The sequence below is a fragment of the Mytilus edulis genome, unplaced genomic scaffold (genome assembly GCF_963676685.1).
Source record: "Mytilus edulis unplaced genomic scaffold, xbMytEdul2.2 SCAFFOLD_1192, whole genome shotgun sequence".
In the NCBI taxonomy this organism is placed as follows: domain Eukaryota; kingdom Metazoa; phylum Mollusca; class Bivalvia; order Mytilida; family Mytilidae; genus Mytilus; species Mytilus edulis.
This window is the reverse complement of record NW_027268125.1, coordinates 1,016-27,019: the sequence shown is the minus strand read 5'-3', so window position 1 is coordinate 27,019 and position 26,004 is coordinate 1,016. Positions and strand designations below refer to the sequence as shown.

At 32.9% G+C, this 26,004-nt stretch overlaps 1 protein-coding gene across 3 annotated transcripts; it reads left to right on the top strand.

Annotated features, from left to right (window-relative positions):
* The first annotated feature begins 4,341 nt into the window (after window positions 1-4,341).
* LOC139506843 (uncharacterized) lies at window positions 4,342-25,698 on the top strand. Of its 3 annotated transcripts, none has more exons than XM_071295562.1 (5): window positions 4,342-4,445; window positions 20,985-21,066; window positions 21,512-21,640; window positions 22,661-22,722; window positions 25,437-25,698. In XM_071295562.1, the coding sequence occupies exons 2-5, from the start codon at window positions 21,042-21,044 to the stop codon at window positions 25,548-25,550; spliced, it is 330 nt and encodes a 109-aa protein (XP_071151663.1). In that variant the 5' UTR covers window positions 4,342-4,445; window positions 20,985-21,041; the 3' UTR covers window positions 25,551-25,698. The 3 variants fall into 3 exon arrangements, with proteins under 3 accessions (XP_071151663.1, XP_071151661.1, XP_071151662.1); XM_071295560.1 differs by having other exon boundaries at window positions 4,343-4,445; window positions 22,658-22,722; window positions 25,437-25,565; XM_071295561.1 differs by lacking the exon at window positions 4,342-4,445 and adding an exon at window positions 14,530-14,805 and having other exon boundaries at window positions 22,658-22,722; window positions 25,437-25,565.
* Window positions 25,699-26,004: the final 306 nt, after the last annotated feature.

Sequence of the window (26,004 nt, the reverse complement as noted above, 5' to 3'; positions counted from 1 at the left end):
TGCAAATAACCAGAATATATTGATTGTGGCAGGTCGTTAATATAAGCCATATATAAGCCGTGTCACTCCACGTATTCCGTAATAGTCCATTTTTGGAGGAGTCTCTTGTGGGGCTTTGGAGAAGTCAAGCAAAATGGTGTCTGTCTGTTCTCCATGGTCTAAATTCTTGCCAATTTCGTCTAGTGTTATCAGGAGTTGTGTTTCACAAGATCTTTTGGATCTGACACCGTGTTGATGGTCACAAAGGATCTGGTGGCGGTCAAAGTGATCCATGATGGTGCTGTGAACAATATGTTCCTATAGTTTGCAGCAGATCGAAGTCAATGAGACTGGTCGATAGTTGGAAGCTTTGTGTTTTTCCCCTTTTTTGAAGACTGGGACAATGTTGGCAGCTCGCCAGTCGTCAGGGATAATTCCAGTGTCCAAAGATTTCTGGTAAAGTAATGTTATAGTTTACATGTATATGTTTGTGTTTGGGTCAGTTTTAGGGAAATACTAGTATTAGGTCAATGATACATGGTTTTCAGTTGTATGAGTTTTGAATGTACATCTCGTTTCCATGTAGATTATTTGATTCCACTCCTCAGTCATTGTCTATTATCTTTGATACTTTTGCTAATTTAACATGTTAAAATTTGTGATAAGTTTGGTTTAAGACAAAGCGCTTTCATGTATGGTAAGTCACTGATTTTTAGTATATAGATGTATTTATACCCCCGCTTTGAATAAGGAGAGGGATACTGTTTTACCTCTGTCTATCAGTCAACCGTCCGTCCGTCAGTCCGTCCGTCTCATTAATATTTTCATCGCATTTTTCTCAGGAACTACAATGGAAGGATTACTGAAATTTTGTTTCAGGGTTTATATAAGGCAGCAACCATTTGATTTTCTGGGGGGGGCTATGGTTTTTTTTTCTGTGCAAACTTTTTTTTTTCGCCTGCGGCGAAAAACAATCTATTTTTTTCGCGACAAGTCGAAAACAATTTTTTTCTTTCAATTTTAGCATTACATATAGTGGCAGCTGAGGGTGAAACAAACAATTTTTTTTTCTCAGAATCAAAAACAAATTATTTTTTTCTCCAAAAACTGGAATCAAACTTTTTTTTTCCAAAAAAAACCCAAAGCCCCCCCCCCCCCCAGAAAATCAAATGGTTGCTGCCTAAGTCAGCTTTACCGAATGGTGTGTTTTCAGAGTCATCACTCAACAACTTCCTATTTACCAAACACTTGTATCATATTACACATGATGGCCAAGTTGAAAATTGTCGTAGCATTTTTCGTAGGAACTACAATGCCAGGATTTCTGAACTTTTGTTTCAGGGTTTATATAAGTCAGCTATGCCTTGTGATGCGTTTTCAGATTCATCACTTGACAACTTCCTGTTTACCGAACACTTGTATCATTTTACACACGATGTCCAAGTTGAAAATAGTAAACAGGAAGTTGTCGAGTGATGAATCTGAAAGGCAGGCAGTGTCTGCGCGTACCCGCATGCGGGTACGAATAGCAAAATTGCCGTTCGTAGGCTACGCGTACCCACATCCGGTTTTATAACAAATTGCCATCTGATCTGGAATTAAACGTAAAATTATCGCAATTAGTGAATAAAATTGATCAACTACTTAGAAGTTTTGTAAACATTTATATATATGTAAGTGAACAGTTTTTCTCGGTTAATAAATATTCTTAAAATGGGAAAAGAGTGATATACATGTGGGACAGACATTTCAAAGTTATCATGAATTGGAACAATTTGTTCAAAAGTATCAGAGTCGATTAATTTTATACAAATTGTATATAAAAACAAACTCAGAGTCAATTGCAGCTGCAGAGAAACGAAGAACTGGAGACACAAAAAATAAAGAGGAAATCAAGTTTTACAGAATAATTTTTCCTGTATTCACGGAGGCAAAAAATTCTTAACAAGTTCGACAGGAAAAATTAAGGCCTAATGCATTATTTCTGAAAAACAAAGGCCGATGCAATAATCTTCTATGAAAGCTTCGTTAATAAATAACAAAATGTTTGACGAAAATGTAAACCTTCAGCGCATCAAAAAATATTTTGCCTCTGAGGCGTGGAAGCAACTTAAAATTCGGATATTATATATATTATAGGACTATAGTTTACAGGGACTGTATATTTCATGCATTTTCAATCAGTGTGCATTTAATTTGCAAGGTTTATTATATATTATTAACTTATAAATACAATTCGAAAATATTATTTGTCATACCCTTCACTCGTTCTACTCGAAATCCCCATATTATCGATAATTTCTGTATATATTTCACGTTTAATTCCCGATTTGATTACATTTTATTATAAAACCGGATGTGGGTATACGCGTAGCCTACGAATGTCAATTTGACTATTCGTACCCACATGCGGGTACGCGCAGACACTGCCAATCTGAAAACGCATTACACGGTATAGTTGACTTATATAAACTCTGAAACCAAATTTCAGAAATCCTGGCATTGTAGTTCCTTAGAAAAATGTAACGAAAATTTTCAACTTTCAAACCTATGATTGCGTTGGATAAAAACCGCGATTCTTATAAGTGTGCATGCAAAACAAATTTCTTGGTAAAGGGATCTAATTACAACACAAACAACTTTTTCCAAAGTACTGTAACGTGTACACAGGGTAAGCGTGTCTGTTTCTATTTTAGAATGAGTTCGTTACCAGTTTGATACTGGATCCAAAATGTTCTATGTACAAAATATATAACAAATAATCTTTATCCATATTAACGTCAATGAACCAAAATATGTACAACTGCTCTTTAAAAAAATAAATAATGTACCCTACAAGTTTACACACTTGTCTTTGTTCTGTTGGTACAATTATGTATTTTACAAGGTGGTCACACAGACACACACTTGTTCTATACGGTTCAGGTTTTAAACGTACAAGTCCGTATTTCTAACAGACACCAACCTGTTCTTTATTACACTTAGTAATATTATCTATTATATAAGAGATACCAATCTCGAATATAAACGGTCCGTGGTCTTATGTCTCCGTAGACTTATGACAATCGACCCTGAGCTAGGAATATCTCCTGCTTATATACCCCGATTGAAACTGTACCATTCTTGAGGGAGCTAGGGGTGTTCTGCTCAAGTGTCACATTACTCATTTGGATAGTTTCCTTTGGAACACCCCTTCACATTTGACCTGACCCAAAGTTTCCCCGCGAAAAATCTTACTCTTTTCTATGTTTATTAAAGTTTTATACAAATGCATAAAATAAGGTTTCTGCAGAACAGTAACTAATATAAACAATCTTACCTTAGATACAAAATCATCACAAGACCAAAACAGTGAAAAAGTATATTTTAACAAAACGGGTATATATCACATATTATTGAAAAGCCACAGTTATGGAAAGCCACAGTGAACCCCCCGATTATAATTATTTTTTCCCTTTAAAAATACACGGATACAAATAAATCTTCGGCTCTTACAATCCCGCCGACTATTATAAATTCTATAATCTTCGGCTTTTCAAAATATTCGGCTTTCAAAATCTTCGGCTTTTCAAAATCTTTGGCTTTTCAAAATCTACGGCTTTTTAAAATCTTCGGCTTTCAAAATCTTCGGCTTTAAAAATTCACCGCCGATTATTATGTTATAAAATCTTCGGCTTTTAATCAGCCCGCAGATTATTTTCAAAAATTACTGTAAAAAGCTACTGCAAGTTTTAATAATTGAGGAGGAAGGCCTCATGATTTCACGAACAAGAGTCATTTATATACACTCAAGAAGAGTCCGACTCTGTACTGAAAGAAGAAGATGATGAAGAAGAAGAAGAAGAAGAAGAAGAAGAAAGGAAAAACAATAATAATCGGGGGGTTCACTGTGGCTTTCTTTATAGTCTACATGACTGTGCTTGCGTGTCAAGTTAAGGTTTTCAGTTGACTTTTCAACAACAACGCCTACCTATCTCAACCTTTCTTGGTGTAATGAACCAGAATATGCAAATCTAGAGTTTCAAATATATTTCTCTGTTCCGCGTCTGCCCATTACGCCCTTACCTGGACCCACCCCTGCAATTTCATCCAATGTCTGTTCGATTTACACATCGGGTTAACTTTCGGATCCGGCTAACTCTTTTGGCTTGGAATAATATATACGTACGTTTGGGTACTTATTCTAACTTTTATCTCTCCTGTCTTTAAATCTTTACTATTGTTTAATGGAATGTTCTGTATCGCGATGTATTTTAAGACTTTTTCCCCCTTTTTTCAATGTACCGTCCCGTGCGATAGTTAAGGTCTTTTATCCAAACGCACCTATTGTTATCTAATAGACATTCGGACCTTTTCTTGACATTACCATATAATGCATTGGTTTCCATTGACGTCACAGTTGTTTAGAAATGGCCGACTAGGACTATTGGAGCCAGTGCCCTAATTTTCGATTGGTATATTTAAAAGTAAGCGCAAGGAAAGCTATGTACATAACAAATAATTAAGATAAATAGTCTCAATAAATGATTTTTGATTTTAGCATAGCTCTTTGCTTCTGAAAAAAGTAATGATAGTAGGTCATGTAGGTGGCAGTTTGCCAACTTCGAAATAATTTATCATGAACGTCCAAAATTATGAAGAAAAAATTTCAAAGTAATTAAAAATGATGAACTAATCTGTTGTCTACAAGATACTAGAATGTATTTTTTTTTATTGATTTAAAGTCTATTTTAATATCCAACTGCAGTCTGTGACTTACACAAGAAACAAGTGCCTGTGGTGACATAGCCAATGTAGCAGTTGGTTCGGCCATATTGGATAGGGGGCAGATTTTCATAATAGGGGTTAAATTGGTGTGAAAAATACGGGAAAACATCATTAAACAGAACTGTTGCTTGGAAACATGCATAAGATTTCCTATATACTTTCATACTATTCCCTATTTCCACCTCTTTCCAAAAAATCTGCCCCCTATCCAATGATGGCAATATGGTCGAACTAACCGTGAAGAGCCCTATTATTTTTGAATGAAAGAAGTTCAAATATCATCATGTCATCAGTCAGGGGTGGTACTTAAACAAGTGATTTCAAAATCACTTCTTTCAGTGGTTTTGGCTGTGAAATATTTTAAATTTTCGCAGAGACTTTTCAAAATCACTGAAACAAGTAATTTGAGAAGTTAAAATTTAATCACTTCAATAAGTGTTTATGACATTTTTTGGATATTTTTCCCACAAGCTTGATTTTTTTATTGGTAAAAAACCCAGAATTCCATTGAAAAAACAACTATGTACATGCAGAAATTGTCATTTGCTTGATAAGCCTGTCAGTTTTTACAGTTTATTTGAATATGCAAAAACTGGAATAATTTGTAGATCAGGACATAACCTTAAAATAAATCATTCCAATTCTAAAGAAAACCAATCAGGTCACCTAATATTGTTGACCTTTGTCTGATAGTAAGAGTAGTTAATGAATATTTGATTACAGAACAATTCCCAAGGGTACTTTTAAAAGCTTTAGCGCACTAACTTACTGCCCAAGCGCACTGGTGAAATTGATATCCAAAGATAAAGGGATAATTGATTTATGTAGGAAAATACTGCCCAAGCGCACTGGTGAAATTGATATCCAAAGATAAAGGGATAATTGATTTATGTAGGAAAATTATAGAAAAGTTTGTGAAAATATGGAAAATCAATGAAATTAGCATTTAAAGATAAAAGAAAACACCAAAATCACTTAAATAGGTGATAACTGAATATAAAAAATCACTGAAATAGGTGATAATGAAATCACTTGTTTAAGTAGCACCCCTGACTGGTCATATGTTATCCTATGTCATATTTTTTCGTATTATCCAGACCATATTTCATCGGTTTCGATTTCACATGGGTATATTGTGGGGGTATTCCATTTTCTTTATTTGGAACAACAACAACACTACAACTTGACAATTTAAAAGACGCTAGAACTAATTTAATAAAACTGCCCAGGTTAGTCATTTTTATTTAATGCCAAAAATATGCCTTATTAGAATAGTCGTTGAGCAATATTCTGAGGGATTACATAAAGTATAGCTATATTGTCTGCCTCCCCGACATCGGATCTTCAATACATGTGACTGTCATGTGGTTTTTTTGGTCATTTTTATTACAAACCAGCGTGTTAAATTATCATGTTTTTTTTATAAAATGGCTGTTCAAAAATCCATTTACTCAATATTTTATTAAACCCAACGCAACGGGTTGCGGAGGGTATAATGTTTTTGACCCGTCAGTCCGTCCGTCGTACCGCCAGTCCGTCCGTCAGTCCTGTTTCTTGTCATCGCAACTCCTCTCAAACCACACAACAGAATTTCACGAAACCGTTTCAGGTAATAAGGACATACTATGTAGTTGTGCATATCGACGGGAAATTGCGATTCAATTTTTTTTCTAGGAGTTACGCCCCTTTGAACTTATTTACTTTAATGTACTACTGCAACAGTTTGTCATCGCAACTCCTCTCAAACCACACAACAGAATTTCACAAAACCTTTTCAGATAATAAGGACACTATGTAGTTGTGCATATCGACAGGAAATTGCGATTCAATTTTTTTTCTAGGAGTTACGCCCCTTTGAACTTATTTACTTTATTGTACTACTGCAACAGTTTGTCATCGCAACTCCTCTCAAACCACACAACAGAATTTCACAAAACCTTTTCAGATAATAAGGACATACTATGTAGTTGTGCATATCGACGGGAAATTGCGATTCAATTTTTTTTCTAGGAGTTACGCCCCTTTGAACTTATTTACTTTAATGTACTACTGCAACAGTTTGTCATCGCAACTCCTTTGAAACCACACAACAGAATTTCATGAAACTTTGTAGATAATAAGGACATACTACGTAGATGTGCATATCGACAGGATATTATGATTAAATTTTTTTACCAAGAGTTACACCCCTTTGAACTTATTTGCTTTAAATGTACTACTGCAACAGTTTGTCATCGCAATTTCTCTGAAACCATACAATAGAATTTCATGAAACTTTGTAGATAATAAGGACATGCTATGTAGATGTGCATATTTTGAATAGGAAATTACGATATTTTTTTTTATTTCTAGGAGTTATGCTCCTTTGAACTTATTTGCTTCAATGTACTTCTGCAACAGTTTGTAATCGCAACTCCTCTGAAACCACACAACAGAATTTCATGAAACTTTGTAGATAATAAGGAAATACTATGTAGATGTGCATATTGACAGATAATTATGATTCAATTTTTTTTTCTTATACAATTTTCTTTTCTTACACTTATTTCATTTCTCCAATGACAATGTGGGGACGGTGGGGTATGTGAGCGCGCTCACTAAGGTTCTTTAATTGACAATTCTTTTTATACATCCTTGATACACGAAAATGAAAACAGTCTTAACTTTTTACATTTAAACCCTAAATTTTAAAAACTGCATTTTGTTTTAAAAAAAAATTTTGAAAATAGAAACCAAGTGTCAATCGGAAATAAATGAGAATGTATAAACAATTTCAGCACATGGAACACTAACCTTAAACTATTTACTATTTATTTCTAGTACTGAAAAGTATTGAATAACCTTTAATTTATTATGATTCAAGCGATCACCAGAACCACGACTTTGGAAAACACTAATTTCCGGATTATATAGTCATTTCCTGTCCGTTAACTGATCCAATTTTTAATTCATACGAAAACATGTGACGCTGTTTTTTTAACATACCAAAATCACAAAGTAATCGGAAAAAGGTTAAAAATCTAAGTAAGCCTTGACAAAAAAACTAGATACCTAAAATAATTCGATAGGACAAGCTTTTCAAATTTGAGTAAACACCTGAATAAAAAACTCAACAGTGAAAACCGTAAGCAGTGAAAATTGTTATCAGTACGAAAACACATCACATGATGATACAGGTATACTAGTGAAGCCCTTAACTGGCTGAAGAGTGCAAGGCCGTAACTACCCTTGAGGCAAGTGAGGCAATTGCCTCACTAAAATTTCGACACTGATTATTTTTTTTTTATACATATATACAAATAAAATAGTCTTTTGTTGTTCTGTCTCAACCTTAATTTCTATAACTTGTCATCATTCCTTTAAACTATTCTTCCTGGATATAACTCAGCATCTCAACGGGTGATGTTTCTCAATTACATTAACCTAGTAATGATAATCATCATGGAACTCTGGTTAAAAACAGGCTCTTGCAGAAAAAGGAAAAGCGACACTGAAGGTAAAGAAGGAATAATTCTAGTAAACTAATTTGTTTGTGAACGTAGTCTGCGTATTGCATATAACTTCATTAGAACAATCCAAAAACGATAAGTAGACTGACAAATCAAGTAGTGGGCATCGCAAGGGGGCAGTCCTGTCTGTGTATTCATTTCTCCGTTTCATCAACTTTAATCTTTCTCTTTACAGATAAATAAAATATAAATTATATGAAACATGCATGGATTAGTTTTTCATGATCCATGTTTCTTTAACCTTAAAAGTTGAAAGAACATCCCCTATTCCAATTTGACATTATTGAGGAATGGTATAGAACCTTTATCACAGGATTTTGTCTTTACTTATTCGGGACTATGGAATTTCATTTCTTTATATTCAGGGTTTCGGAATCAGACAACCCCAACCCCTAACCCCTAAATTTATAGATTCTGGAACTAAAATACCACCGACTACTTCCAGAAATAATTTGAAATTACGGACCTACATGTAAACGTCAAAACTCCATTTTAATTCCCCTGTACCCATATCATATATACTTACTCTATAGATAGATCATATACATGTATCTTATCTCATTCTATCCCTAGTTTGTTTACTCTTTGTCAGCATACAAGCGAGTTTAATATTTTGTAACTGAGACTGTATGATGATGCTAGCCTTTATAGGAAAGCTTAATTCCCTTTTGCAAACAAAACTGTTACTACCGATGCTGCTACCGAATTACTGATGGAGAAGGAATTGGAAGAAGACATTGATCATTGTGTTGATGATAATGTGCTACCTTTAGAAAAACAGACTGCCCTGAAACGACTGAAATCTAGGAAAAGAGCATACATGAGTGGCGAGAGGTTGTGCAGTCTTGCCATGCTCCATGTTCATCGCGATAAGGATATCAGCAGACCAAAGTTATGATTCTAAAACAATTTGACTGAACCCACCATAGAAATAATTGGCAAACTCTACTGAATCGATGTTTGTTCTATGTTCTGGCGGCAGATTTAAATTGATATTTGGATGATTATCTTACATACAAATTCAAATAAAGTTGTTAAAAATTTGGTATTAGTAAAAGTCTTTAAATATGAACAATTTATATAAAAACTGTCCAAATTCAAAACATTATCAAACTCTCTAAAAATGCCTAGAACACAGGATTTTGCACCATTCATTTCATACCCTCCAAAAAATTTAACGCCTCGGTTCGCTCGACTCAAATATTTTGCCTCACTAAAATAAGATGCCTAGTTACGGCCTTGAGAGTGTCTTTAGTCACTTGCCACGAAATTCCAGAGCGTCTTTTTACCACAGAACACTCCAAATATACCACAGAACACAAATTACAAAAAAAATACTGAAAGGCTGTACATAGAACATGGCGGCCATTGAGATTTCCGTGGTCACCATATTGGATGTACACACTAAATTTAAAAAGTTTTTAATGAACTTATCTGCTCTCTGTAAATCATTTATAAGTTATAAAATACATAGATAATATACTATTATTTAATAATAAATGTTTAAAAGTCACCAATATGTGCAAATATTAAATTTTCAAGTGTTATTCGGTCATTACAAGTGTTATTCGGATATTAACAGTGTTATTCAGTCATTCACAGTACCAACTACTGAAATATACTTTAGAATGTTAAAAATACAAATCTATTAAAGCTAAGAATTATATTTTTTTTTTAAATTTTACAAGTATGAATGGGTACAGATAATTGTAGAACTGGGCATGTCCAAAAAGACAAAATAGGACTAATTGGGAATGCTCAATTCAGCAAGTTTTATAAGTTCTGAGCGCTATCATAGCAAAATGCAAGAAATACATATACCATTTTTAAAGGGCTTTGCATATAAAATTTGGAGAATATCCGAAATATTGTCAAATGATTGGAGAAGATACATATACACACACAACATACATGAACATAAGAATAAAAAAAAACATTCATTAAACTTGAACTTTTTGACAATTAAAAACAGATAGTTTATAATATTTTTTTTGGCACAGAATTGTTTTATATTATAACTTTAAGGGAAAAAACTTTGACATACATCATTAGTCAAGTTTAAATATTTCTACGGGTAGAACTTCATTGTAGGCTTAACAAATTACTTCAATCACTTTCATAAAGTTTATTAATTTGTTAATTATTAATGACTTAATTTAAATGTCATATTTACCATTTTGGGATACGATTGCTTTTAAGCAATCTGTAGACTTATACCATTGACTCAGGGCCATGCCATCACATCAACTGTTTTATTCTAAACATCTAGGAACATCTCAGATTCTTGAGATTGTCTTGCTTTAAATGGTATAAAAAACAAAAGAATTAAATTTAAACAACTGTCCTATAATGTTCTTCTCATAATCTTCATGTTTTGATATTCCCCTTGTTTTTAACAACATGGAAAATCAGAATTAAGCAGTATTTATATTTAGGGTTTTTATAAATTTAGAAACACGTCAGAGGGAATTCCCCAGTTTTTATAACATGCGAGAGTTCTCTGAATTCCGATCGATAATCTATTTCTGTCATATAAGAACTGAAGTGGAGTTTTCTTATATAATAATAATTCTTTATTTGCAAAACAGATTATATGTCACCATTATGAAACTGATATTTGATATTGTACTTCCATAAAGAAATGGAGGTCGTTTAATTAACATTTAATATACATCCTTGCTATAAATCACAAGTCTAGGGAATTTATATTTAGGTAATTATGCGCATGCATATAGTTTTCTTGACTTGAATGGTTGCTCTGGATTCCCCACTCCATTGATTAATTTGAAACTCACGAGATCCTTTCTATGTCTGTCTGCTATTGAGGGTTATTGTTGTTCCATAATTTTAAATCATATGCATCATTTATATTAAAATAAATGTAATCCACAACTTTAAGGTGTAACAAGAACACCCTTTAAGCCAAAATGGAGTCTTCCGTGTTATCGCTTCAAGTTGTCTCTCTTCCGTAAGTAACTTTCATCAAACGACTATACGTCGAAACAAATTAAATTGTTCTGTCGAGCTCTGACATAAACAAGTAGATTTTTGTTTTTTACTTAAAGAAGTCAAAACATGTATTTATTATATTATAAAAATGTGTTTTCAATTTTAGACATATCTATTAAAGTAAAAAAAATGACAGACTTGTTTAGGTCTATTTATGTTGATGAAAAAACTTAATTTTACTTGGTGGCCAAAGTACACCACCTACATTTGTATGAGAGCAAAGTCCTATCTGAGAGTTCACAAGGACTTGAGCTACATTTGTACCTATATTTATATAATTATCTAATTGAACATCCTTACTAAACACAGATGTTTTACCTCATTAAGTGTGGTTCCAGGTGGTTGCATTGTAAGGTTAATTTACATTATCTCCAATTTTTTAGACTCTCATTCATATTTTTCTTTAGAAGACAAAGCATTGTCTTTCAGTGTTGTCATTATTTGATTTCGATGCATGACCTTTTTATAAATATGCGTGGGTCTTGAAGTTAACAAATTTTGATAACTTATCGACTTGAAGGAGTCGATTATTGCAACTTTTTGAATCTGGTCAATTATTTCTTGCTTAAAAATATTTGACTTATAAAAGTCGTATTTTGTCTTGCATTAAAGGGAGACAAATTCTGAAACTTACTAATTAAGACCTCTATGAGTCAAAAGCAGATTCAGACTTATTTATGTCTGAGCTTCGACTGATTATATTAAAACCGATCGCAATTTAAAACAGAGGAATGTGTACGGAAAGGAGTCATGCCCACTGACCCACAGAAAATTAAATATTTAAAGAGTTAGGAATGGGGTTCCACCTAGAATTTACGTAGGAAAATAGGTGATAAGTTAGGAAGTGAAATACCTTCTCTCACTCTCAGTGACTCTCTGCTGTGTGCCTGCTGTGGAAAGTAAACTTGGAATTGATAGTACAAAAATAAAGCACAATAAGTACATTGTTCATACACTTGTATCGAGGATTGGCTATTATTAAAGTTGAATATGGTAATGTATGTACGTGTAGATTCCTCCGATATCCGAAGAACCCCTCGAGAGCTGGGAGGGTACAGGGGAATCCATGTACACTCTCTATCAGAATTAATGGAGATGTGTCACTAACGTATTTACAATGTTTAATATTTACAAGGAAAATCCCTAACCCATCAACAAGGAGTGTTAGGACACCGTGCAGAGTCTGTTATTGTGGTAGAGGAAGCCGAAGTACTCAGAGAGATCAACCGGGCTGCTCAGTGGGAACAGACAAACCGAAGAGATATCAGCAGATTGATCTCCAGGTCAAAGTCAGGAGCAACTTTGACCAACCGAGGCCCCCATAGTACCCATGCTAGTTTCCTCCGGTCTGGGTACCAGAGTTGTGTGTGAGAGGGTGAAAATCACCCTTCTGATGTACTAACATTTTTAGTGTCCTGAGTGAGGATTGTACTCGAGACCTTCAGCACTGTAGCCATGGGACTTAATCACTAGACCACGAACTCACAAGGAATAACTATTCAGATTACGTAAATTACATTTTACGAGCAATTTTTACATGTGCAGTTGAATTATTATTGAAAATAATACTAATACATGATGAAAACAATGGCAATAGCATCCCTCAGAGCAATCAATCTGCTCTTTGACTGTTATTTATTGTTACAACTCTCAAAATAAAATTTAGAAAAAAAAAGTGACAAAAAAAACCTGAAAGTTCTTTTCGTGAATGGTAACAATTCTAATGTGATATATTTTATAAAGCTTGAGAGTCAACACCAGCAACACCAAACCTATCATTCAGAGGTGACCTCGTGGTCTTCAATACAGTAGAAACCCACTCTAAGCAGCAAGCTCTGAATAGCACTGGTGACAAGCAGTGCGCTCTGAGTAGCCCCAATGACAAAACGAGATGAACTTAACAAATGATTACGAAATGCATCTAAACATTTCTAAAAATGAATTAAAAATTGCAAATAAGATTAACATAAAATTGAAAATGGAAATGGGGAATGTGTCAAAGAGACAACAAACCTGACTATAGAGCAGACAACAGCTGAAGCCCACCAATGGGTCTTCAATGTATTCAAATATAAATGATCTTTGTATATTATGGTTTTAATAGTTAGGGATTTACATATGAATTTGATTGACCATTCAGTTTGGGGAGTAGCGATAGTGAGTCGAACCAACAATGTAAATAGAAAAAAAAATTTAATTGAAAAATGAATGTCAAATCATAAAAAGAATGAACAATACCACAATAAATAGTGTCTGAAGTATTAATATTGCGAAGTTCTGTGGTAAATTAAGGGCGTTCTGTACATGTGGTATATTTTGAGTGTACTCAGAACTTCTGTGGTAATTTCAGTGGTATTCTGTGGTGTTCTGTGGTAAAAAGATGCTCCCACGAAATTCTCCAGAATTTTCAAGTAATTTACTGTAAGCTTGTATGATACTACAAGTAATCTTTATTTACTTGAAGAAGTAAACAAAATATTTAAGTTAATTATAATTTATTAATACAATGTTTGAATAATCTCGCCTTAATTTTCTAAAATTTTTACTGTTAGTTGTAAAAAAAATGTTCCATTCCACAAAAGTTCTCCAGTTTCATGAGTTTTGAGATGTAAAATCATGCCATTAACAAATTTTCTCAGGATTATAGGTCATAATTTTTGATAAGAGTTCAATGTTTCATCTCATCAACTAAGAAACTGATTGCACAATGATTTTAAGCATTTGTGCAAGGCCTTCAAAAATTGCTTCTTGGGGCTTGTAAATGAGCAGTGTTCTGAAGATAACAGACGAATGATTTGCTTTCTTCAAAAAAAGAATTGTAATCATAAACCCAAATGCCTGCTTGATATGACAGATCAAATCATAGTTCAATTAATTGACTTATTCATTTATCATGAAAGGGCATATACATGACTTGTATGTAGTTAACACAAAGGGCCAAGGGAGCTTTTCTCATCACTTGGAGTCAATATTCATCGTCCTTCGTTAACTATTTCAAAAATCTTCTCCTCTGAAACTACTAAGCCAAATTATCAAACTTGGCTGCAATCATCATTCATTTGGGTATCTAGTTTGAAACATGTGTCTGGCAACCCAGCCAACCAACCAAGATGGCAGCCATGGCTAAAAATAGAACATAGGGGTAAAATGTACATTTTGGCTTATATCTCTGAAACCAAAGAATTAAATAGAGCAAATCTGACGTGGGGTGAAGTTGTTTATCAGGTCAAGATCAATCTACCCTGAAATTTTCAGATGAGGCAAAAAAAAAATATATGTTTGTTTAAGGTTACATCATCAAAATAAATAGGGTAGGTAGGTCGGTATTTCCATTTTATAATTTTTTCCATTTTATTTTTTTGCGCCATGATTTTGAGTTGTGCGGTTGTCTTGCTGTGGGACGAGTTTACCCGTATTTTTAATGATTGGATTATTTCCCTTTGTTATTGATTGGAAAAAAAATGGCGGCAAAATGTTTATTTCATCACACGAGTCATGAATTTCCTTAAAACAGCTATCATATTCATGATTATGAACATTGGTATGTAACAGGCAACTCACTTTTAACACAAGTTCAGTTTATTTTTCACTTTATGACGGAAATAAAATGGCTTAGGATCGGCGCTCAAGATAGGGTTGGTCGGGTAACTGTAAACAGACATACATGTATATTTTTTTTTGGCCTGAATTGGATTATCACTTATTTGGTTGCTGCCCCTGAATTGGTAATTATAAGAAAATTTTGCGGTTTTGATTAATATCTTGAATATTGTTATAGATAGAGATAAACTGTAAACTGCAATAATGTTCAGCAAAGTAAGATCTACAAATAAGTCAACTTGACCAAAATGGTCATTTGACCCCTTAAGAAGTTATTGCCCTTTATAGTAAATTTTTAACAATTTTTTGTTATCTTTTACAAAAATCTTCTGCTCTGAAACCATTCATACAAATTTAACCAAACTTGTCCACAACCATCATTATGGTATCTAGTTTGAAAAATATGTCTGATGACCCCACCATTGAACCAAGATGGCCAACATGGCTAAAAATAGTACATAGGGTAAAATGCAGTTTTTGGCTCAGATCTCTGAAACCAAAGTATTTAGAGAGAAATCTGACAGGATAAAATTAATCATTAGATATCTATCTGCCCTTAAATTTTCAGACCAATCAGGCAATCCTTTGTAGGGTTGCTGCCCCTGAATTGGTAAATTTAAGAAAATTTTGAAGCTTTTGGTTATTAATTGTTTCTATATGAAGGTATAGTTGCATTTAATCACAGATGTCCCTTATTTAACACATCCGAAAGGCGTTTTTTAAATTTTGTTCAAATTTCCAGGGTTAACTGCATGACATTTTTTAATGAGATTTATAAAAAAAAATAAGGACTCAGGGGGAGATGGGGTGTGATTGTCAATGAGACAATGATCCACTAGAGTTCATATGAAGAGGATATAAGCAATTATAGGTTTCATAAGGCATTCATGGCTGTATCTTTATTCTGTTTTTATACGACTGCAAAAATTTTAATTTTTTGGTCGTATATTGCTATGACGTTGGCGTCGTCGTCTGCGTCGTCGTCGTCCGAATACTTTTAGTTTTCGCCCTCTAACTTTAGTAAAAGTGAATAGAAATCAATGAAATTTTAACACAAGGTTTATGACCACAAAAGGAAGGTTGGGATTGATTTTGGGAGTTTTGGTCCCAACATTTTAGGAATTAGGGGCCAAAAAGGGCCCAAATAAGCATTTTCTTGGTTTTCGCACTATAACTTTAGTTTAAGTGAATAGAAATCTATGAAATTTTGACACAAGGTTTATGACCACAAAAGAGAGGTTGGGATTGATTTTGGGAGTTTTGGTTCCAACAGTTTAGGAATTAAGGGCCAAAAAAGGGCCCGAATAAGCATTATTCTTGGTTTTCGCACAATAACTTTAGTATAAGTAAATAGAAATCAATGAAATTTTAACACAAGGTTTATGACCACAAAAGGAAGGTTGGGATTGATTTTTGGAGTTGAGGTCACAACAGTTTATGAACTAAGGGCCAAAAAGGGGCCCAAATAAGCATTATTTTTGGTTTTTGCACCATAACTTTAGTATAAGTAAATAGAAATCTATGAACTTTAAACACAAGGTTTATGACCATAAAAGGAAGGTTGGGTTTTATTTTGGGAGTTTTGGTCCTAACAGTTTAGGAATAAGGGGCCCAAAGGGTATAAAATTGAACTTTGTGTGATTTCATCAAAAATTGAATAATTGGGGTTCTTTGATATGCCGATTCTAACTATGTATGTAGATTCTTAATTTTTGGTCCCGTTTTCAAATTGGTCTATATTAAGGTCCAAAGGGTCCAAAATTAAACTTTGGTTGATTTTAACAAAAATTGAATCCTTGGGGTTCTTTGATATGCTGAATTTAAAAATGTACTTAGATTTTTAATTATTGGCCTAGTTTTCAAGTTGGTCCAAATGAGGGTCCAAAATTAAACTTTGTTTGATTTCATCAAAAATTGAATAAATGGGTTCTTTGATATGCCAAATCTAACTGTGTATGTAGATTCTTAATTTTTGGTCCAGTTTTCAAATTGGTCTATATTAAGGTCCAAAGGGTCCAAAATTAAACTAAGTTTGATTTTAACAAAAATTAAATTCTTGTGCTTATTTGATATGCTTTATCTAAATATGTACTTTGATTTTTAACCGGATTTTTGTGACAAAAATGTCGGTTATTGATTTGGGGATGTACGGCGGTGTGGGCGGGCGGTCGGTCGGGCGGGCAGGCTGGCGGGCGGGAATCAAATGTTGTCCGTGCATTAACTCATGAACCGTTCAACCAAAGCTTTTAAAATTTTAATATGTTGTTACTGACAACTAAATGAAGGTCAAGTTCAATAATGGCGATTTTGACTTTTACCGTTCAGGAGTTATGGTTCTTGAAAGATTGAAAAATGGAGTTTACAGTCGTGTCTGTGCATTTACGCATGAACTGTTCTACCTAAGCTTCCCAAATTTTAATATGTTGTTACTGATGACAAAATGGAGGTCAAGTTCAATAATGGCAATTTTGACTTTTACCGTTCAGGAGTTATGGTTCTTGAAAGATTGAAAAATGGAGTTTCCAGTCGTGTCCGTGCATTTACGCATGAACTGTTCTACCTAAGCTTCCCAAATTTTAATATGTTGTTACTGATGACAAAATGGAGGTCAAGTTCAATAATGACGATTTTGACTTTTACCGTTCAGGAGTTATGGTTCTTGAAAGATTGAAAAATGGTGTTTCCAGTTGTGTCCGTGCATTTTCTCATGAACCATTCAACCAAAGCTTTTGAAATTTTTATATGTTGTTACTGATGGCAAATTAAAAGTCAAGTTCAATTATGACGATTTTGACTTTTACTGTTCAGGAGTTATGGTTCTTGAAAGATTGTGAAATGGCGTTTCCATTCACGTTGTTGCATTTACTCATGAACCATTCAATCTAAGCTTTTCAAATTTTAAGATGTTGATACTGATGATAAAATGGAGGTCAAATTTGATATTGACGATTTTCACTTTCACCATTCATCAGTAATGGTTCTTGTGATATTGCCAGGACACAAATAAATATTAATAAATCCGGTTTGCTGTCGTTGTGACAGCCTCTTGTTGATTATGGGCCCAGTTTTCAAGTTGGTCCAAATCAGGATTCCATATCAAGTATTGTGCAATAGCAAGAAATTTTCAATTGCACAGTATTGCACAATAGCAAGAAATATCTAATTGCACAATATTGTGCAATAGCAATTAATTTTCAATTGGAGTTATCTTTCTTTGTATAGAATAGTAGTTGATAATATATGTTGGAAATTTGCCAGACATGACTATGATGTCATTTTCTATTTTTATTTGCCAATAACTTTATGTAAATAACTTCATTGGAAATTTGCCAATATAAAATGTTGCTGATGAAGCTTTTTTTCCTTATCTTATCTAAAATGTTTTTAGATAATGTATGTTGGACATTTGCCAGACATGACTATGATGTCATTTTCTATTTTTATTTGCCAATAACTTTATGTAAATAACTTCATTGGAAATTTGCCAATATAAAATGTTGCTGATGAAGTTTTTTTTATTGTTTTATACAATAAACAATGTATATTCACTTTTACTACCAACCAATCTTTACCATTCAGTGATAACAAGCACTTTATTTTACATTTTAATATTTTATGATGTATTTAAAAGAGTAGTTATTGTTGCAAACTCCATTAGAAATTTGAATTGATATCAGTTTTGGAATAAAGGAAAGGGGGAGGTGAAAAATAAGGGGGGGGGGGGGGGGGGGTTAAATTTTTCTCATTTCAGATTTCATAAATAAAAAGAAAATTTCTTCAAACATTTTTTTGAGAGGATTAATATTCAACAGCATAGTGAATTGCTCAAAGGCAAAAAAAAACTTTTAAGTTCATTAGACCACATTCATTCTGTGTCAGAAACCTATGCTGTGTCAACTATTTAATTTTAGATTTAAAAAGTTTGAAGAAGAAATCTTTAATTGATTTGTAAAATCTTGACATTTGTTTTGTGTAAAAAAAAACCCATGTAATGTCAAAAATTTGATCACAATCCAAATTCAGAGCCGTATCACGCTTGAATGTTTTGTCCATACTTGCCCCAACTGTTCAGGGTTCGACCTCTGCGGTTGTATAAAGCTGCGCCCTGCGGAGCACCTGGTTCAATTTGTTTCCACTCTGATGACAGTATAAAATAATTCATAATTTTTCTTAATACATACATGAGGGGGGATAGGACCTTTATCGGGACTCTGGGATCAGGTGTTTTTAAGCTCGGGATTTCAGGATTGACCCTTTCGGGATCCGGGAATCCTTTTTTTCGGATTTCGGGATGTCAGGATTTGCTTTATTTAAATTCGGGACCTCAGGATTTTTCGTTTTTTCAAGTCCGGGATTTCGGGATCAAGACCCCTCCTATCCCCCCCTCATACATCATGTTCTTATTATACAGTCATACAGTAACTTGCCTTTAGTTAAATAACACTCCAGCTGTGCAAAAGGTGTTTTATCAGGTATTTATTGATCTATGTGGAACTCATTTAAGAAAAATTAAAATTACCCTTTTCTTAAATGGCAGAATAAACCTAATTGTGGATTCCTGGTAAACTGGTAATGGACAAATAGAACTTAATGTAACTTGTTTATGAGTCCTGGTTTCTTAAACTTATTTTCATATTCTGGTCATCAATCGATCTATTACCCATTAAACTAATTTTTTCTGGTTATAAACATAAAATTTTATGTTTTGAACTTTTGACTTAAAAATATGTTTTTCATGTGTTGAACTTTTGTTTTTTTTCTGGGACATACAGAGTTTTATGACTATGGATGTATGTTAATTTAAAAGTCCCAGGTGTTTTTTTTCATAAAATATGATATACAACTACTTAATAATTAGTGAAAATACTACCACCAAACACAAATGAAGGAAGAATTTGGTATTGTCAGCTGTTACTGAGTTTTGATCCTTTATAAACTGTAAAATTACTTGTGTTGTCAACAGTTAACCTTACTGGTTAATAGTTGGAAGGGCCGAAAATCGAATACCAAAAACGTTATCCGGTTAACCAGACTTTTTTCAATTTCAATAGATTTTATATAAATGTGTATTAAAATCATTAAATAATTTTGTTCTATTAATAAATTATCTTAGTAGCAAGATCCATTGTCCAGTATGTTGATTGCTATTGTTATTTAAAAAAAACAATTAATTAGAACTTACTAGACAGCTTGTCTATCAGCTAGGGGCAATATCTTAAGTTCACATAATTAATTAGTATTCATGTTTTTAAAACAGTTACTTTAAATCAGTAATCCCATAATATTTTACGATTTACCATATTCTTTTATTTTTTTTATCTAGTATTGCGGTGACTCACATCTAAATGTCCACCTCCGTGTGCAAAGTTTTCCATACTTAAAACGAAATGCCAACTCAAAAATTGTGAAAGGCAAATCAATACGAAAGTAATTAATGTAAACATGCCTTCATCATATGAAATTAAAAAAACACTCCACATTACTTTCTGAGACATCAAGAGAAAATGAAAGAATCATTGGTTTCTAACATTTTCAATTCAACGAGATCAAGGAAGTTTTTTATTTTTTTAATCTAAATTTATTACAAACACCATTTTTGTCTTATTAAAAGTCAAATTTCGCCATGAATCCTCACAGACAAGCCCCATAATGCCAAAGGACATACTTCAATTCATCGTATTATAAAAATGTAAATTTGTAGGGTACTATAGATGAGGCCTTCAAACATCAACTCAAAGTACCAGTTAACCGGTTAATCAGTCACAGTAACAGGATACTTTTAATCCTGATGGAAAAACTTCTAGCCCAGCAAAACACACCTGCTAGGCTTTGATTTTTTTAGCCAGTCAGATAATTTGTTTTTATTCTGATTTCAATCATGTAGCAAAAGGCAATCATAACATGGTAATTATTCAGATATCATAACAATGATTGACTTAAAAACATTGTTAAAACTTTAAAAGAAATTATACTTTTCACATATCACATAGATTTGACATTAATTATTCCATAGAAAGTGTACAATAGCTAGGAAATGTTCAACATACAAAATGTATGTATCTCACAATGAAGTGTACTTCTATTATAGAAACCTCATGAACTTTACATTTGTTTTTGTAGCATTTGGTAATTGAGTGATTTGAGGCAGTATAATACTTGATTGTTGTAACATAGAGAATGGAACAAGATCCAAAGAAAAAAGGTATAAATTAATATAAATTATTCAAATCCCTACTTTTGTCTTTGCAGTAGTTTTTATTGATAACTTCTATAAGTGACAGACAAGCAGCTAATAGCCAAAAGCATGAAGTTGGAATCGACTTAGCTATCAAACAGCTTCAAAGTAAAACAGTCTGTTCATCTGTTAATGTTTTATCATACCACTTATAATTTCATCAGTTGGAAATAACACATCATGGATTAGATTATAGTTATAAAGAAGATAGGAGGTTGCCATTTTCAGTCAATTAACAATATCATTTTCTTCTAAAGAACAAGTAAGTTTGCCTTCTTTTAGTCTTATTTTAATCCATGATAAGTAATGGATGCTGAAAAGACTGTTCTTGTGTAGACATTTTAAATCTTAACCTTTATTAAAAGGAAATAAACTTAATGGGCATGATAATAACTTGATACTTGATGTTTAGATCGTAGGAGACAAAAGAAGATGGACAGTAAACCTGATAGTAGGAAACCTTCAGTTTCAGCAGAAGGTCGACAACAATCAGCAGCAGTTGAGAATGAAACAGGAAAACCTGTTGTTGCACCACCACAAGGTAAAAATGTATAAAAAATGCTACTTTTTATGCTCCTCCTACAACAGTAGAGCGGCATTATGTTTTCTGGTCTGTGCGTCCGTCTGTCCTTCCATCTGTCTGTCCGTCCGTTCTTTCTTTCAGGTTTTAAAGTTTTTGGTCAAGGTAGTTTTTATGCTCCTCCTACAATAGTAGAGCGGCATTATGTTTTCTGGTCTGTGCGTCCGTCTGTCCTTCCGTCTGTCTGTCCGTCCGTTCTTTCTTTCAGGTTAAAGTTTTTGGTCAAGGTAGTTTTTGATGAAGTTGAAGTCCAATCAACTTTAAACTTAGTACACATGTTCCCTATGATATGATCTTTCTAATTTAATTACCAAATTAGACTTTTTACCCCAATTTCACTGTCCACTGAACATAGAAAATGATAGTGCAAGTTTCAGGTTAAAGTTTTTGGTCAAGGTAGTTTTTGATTTAGTTGAAGTCCAATCAACTTGAAACTTTGTACACATGTTCCTTAGGTTATGATCTTTCTAATTTATATGCCAAATTATTTTTTATCCCAATTTCACGGTCCACTGAACATAGAAAATGATAATGGGAGTGGGGCATCCGTGTACTATGGACACATTCTTGTTTGGTCTTTGTATTTCCAAGGTCTAAGAAGATCCAATTTATATTGTAATTATTTTTCATCCAAATACAAGCTTTAGAAGAAAGAAAAAGATACTAAGAGAGAATTAAAACCCATAAATCGAGAGAAAAAAATATGACAAAAAACAATGAAAAGACAAAACACAGCATAACAGATAAAAAAACAGTCTTGAGTCTAAATATCATGAATACAGAAGCTAGTCAGTACAAGAATCAATCATGTCAAATAAATGGATATTTGCCTATATAAATTGCCTGATTAAATTTGTTTTAATATACACAGAAAAATACACTGTATCTTGGAATACAGAGTAAGACTTCACATTAATATGTATGCACTATCAACATGTTTGTGATGCTGAAAATTATTTTTGTTATTCTTTATGTCAGAAGAAGAATTTTCAACAGAAATTAAAAAGGAAGAGCCAAAAACTGAAACCAAAAGAACAGTTCAAGTAAGTACAGGGAAACTTGATTTATGGATTAATGTTATTTGAATCATCTGTTATTGTTTTTATATATTCAAAGATGTTACCAGCAAAATATTAAAACATCATCTTTGACATTTTTTTTGAGTGACAAATTTTACATGTTTATCTTTCATGACAAAGTTTTAGATATTTATCATCTTTATTTTAACAGATATAATTGGTGCAACATCGCCAACATGTCATTTTTATACGACCGCAAAAATTCGCAAAAATTTTTGCGGTCATTATTGGTATCACATTGGTAACCACAAAAGGAAGCTTGGGATTGATTTTGAGGGCTATGGTCCTTAAGGTTTAGGAATTAGAGGCCCAAAGGGGCCAAAAACAAGCATTTATCTAGTGTCAGGACAATAAGTTGTGTATAAGTATTTCAATTGTTCTGAAATTGTACCTCAATGTTTAATACCATAAGTAGAAGGTTGGGATATATTGTAAGGGTTATGGGGCAAACAGTCTAGGAATAAAGGACAAAAAAGGGGCCAAAAACAAGCATTTTTGTAGTTTCAAGACAATAAATTGGAGTTATCTTTCTTTGTCCAGAATGGTTGTTGAATCACCTAAAACCAATACTTTATGAAATCTTCTTTGAAAATTGGAGTTATCTTTCTTTGTTCAGAATAGTAGTTGAATCAACTTAAGTCAATGCTTATACAATATACAATGCAATATTCACTTCACTACCAACTGATAAATTAAAGCAATCTTTACCATTCAGTGATTAAAAGCACTTTGATTACTAATCTATAGTTATGCCCCTTTACAAGTGGAAGATTTTTTTAGTTTCTGTCTCTCTTAACTTAAGTTTGTCTTAACTAAATTTAATAAAATGTGTATATAATGCTTATTACCTCTAAACTCAGTTTAAGTTAAATTTTTGGCAGCTTCACTTTTACAGTTCTGTTATGTCCCTTTATAACGTTATATGCTAGAGGGGGCATCGTCTCTGTCCCTTTGGACACATTCCCCATTTATTTTTTTAGAAGTTACTATTAATTAATATTAATTTTAACCATGACTGTATGACATTTTATATTTTAATATTTTATGATGTATTTAAATGAGTAGTTATTGTTGCAAACTCCCTTAGTATTTGGATTGAGATCATTTTTGGAATAAAGGAAAGGGGGAGGTGAAAAAAAAATTGGGGGAGGGTCAATTGTTCTCATTTCAGATTTCAGAAATTAAAAAGAAAATTTCTTCAAATATTTTTTGTTTGAGAGGATTAATATTCAACAGCATAGTGAATTGCTCAAAAGCAAAAACAAAATTTTTAAGTTCATTAGACCACATTCATTTTATGTCAGAAACCTATGCTGTGTCAACTATTTAATCACAATCGAAATTCAGAGATGTATCAAGCTTGAATGTTGTGTCCATACTTTCCCCAACCGTTCAGGGTTCGACATCTGTGGTTGTATAAATCTGCACCCTGCAGAGCATCTGGTTCATTACTGTACATATAAATTCTGATCACCAGAATTATAAATAAGAAGTTAAGGTAGTTCATCTTGAATTGTACAATCACAGTAAATAGTCCGACTTACCCAAGAACGAAAGTCACTTATCAGGTCAAGTTTTAGCTCACTTGCCACAGGTTGAAATGAGCTTTCCTTATTACTTGTCGTCCTTTGTCAGTCATCATTGTCCGTCTTCATCTATTTACTTTTACAAAAATCTTCTCTAAAACTATTGAGCCAAATTTAACCAGTCTTGGCCAGAATCATAGTTGAGGTTTGTAGTTTAAAAACTGTGTCCAATAACCTGCCAACCAACATGGCAAACATACATGTAGCAAAGATAGAACAATTGTCCATATACATCAAAATTGTCAGATGACTTTTAATAGGAGATATTTCCCTTAAATTTCCCTTTTTTTCATTTTTGCACATTATCTTGAAATCTTTAAAAGATAGAGAGGAACTTTAAAATGAAAAAAATGATCAGCAAGACAAGTTCTAAAAATAAGTTAAAATCGTCAAGTCAACGTTTTATGAGAGTTTTGGTCCTTTGATGATGATTTTTACCAATTTTTTGCATAATTGCCCTATATCTTAAAAATTATAATAGATTTATATATAAAAATATGTATATATATGAACTTAGATAAGCAAAAATTATCAGCAAGACAAAGTCTAAAATTAAGACAAATAGAGGAAATCGTCTGAGGACTCCTTATTAGAGGTATTACCCTTTAATGTTGATTTTCACCTCTTTTTTGTGTTGTGCCTTATAGGATAAAAAATTGATAAATAAACACTTTTAATCACAAAAATCATCAGCAAGGCATGATTGACTAACAAGCAGCTACAGTTAGCAGACTCTCAATACTTATATTAGTGATTGCCTTTAAATGAGGATTTATTTTGTTATCCTTGTTTGTGTTTTGAGCAAAACTGAAGACTTTTGAGAAAAATTAAACAGACTAAATGATCAGTAAAACAAGATCAACAAAACAGATTTTTGTCATGATCTCTATTCTTGTCTACAATGTTGAAAAGTGTCCTTTGTTGAATATGCACTAGATTAAGGTTAACAACACAAGCCTCTAGTTTTGAAACCAAGAAAGCTCACTTTAGTCAGTATAATACTGTAAAAGGCCAACTATTTATTTTTATGTGATTGTTTGATTGCTATATACTAGATATCATATATCTTTTCAATACTCATATATTTTTCAGGTTGAAAAAAGAGAACATCAAACAACAGAATTTACAATGGTTGATCCAAAGGAATACGGCATTGAAATTGAGGAAGAGGAATTTAAATTTGGTAAGAATTTTCTTAAGATTTAAATTAACCATTTAAACATAAGCATAAGACTACTATCATGACTTTAGATCTGTAATGTTTTGATAAAGCAATGTTTTTTGCAGTCATACCACATCTCCAGACTCAGTCTCCTTATTTCTATATTAAGTGTCTGGTTACACAATCAGTAAGACATTTAAACTGTCTTAATTATTTCATCAAAGGTATATTCAAAAGTTGACGTTAATATCTTTTCAGCTTTAAAAAAATGCATTATCTTAATACCTTGATAAAACTGGTTGTTCATTCTTATAGACTTACAACAGCTTTTCTACAGTCCATAATTGTATATTGTCAACCTTTTGTAATGCATATTATTCTTGCCAGATGTTTGTCTCGCTTGACGGAGTCAAAAAGCAAGACTTGGGTATGCTGTTGAAGACTTTGGCAATGGGGGCAAGGTCAATGATGTACTAGTTTGTGATTTGGTCTTGTTTA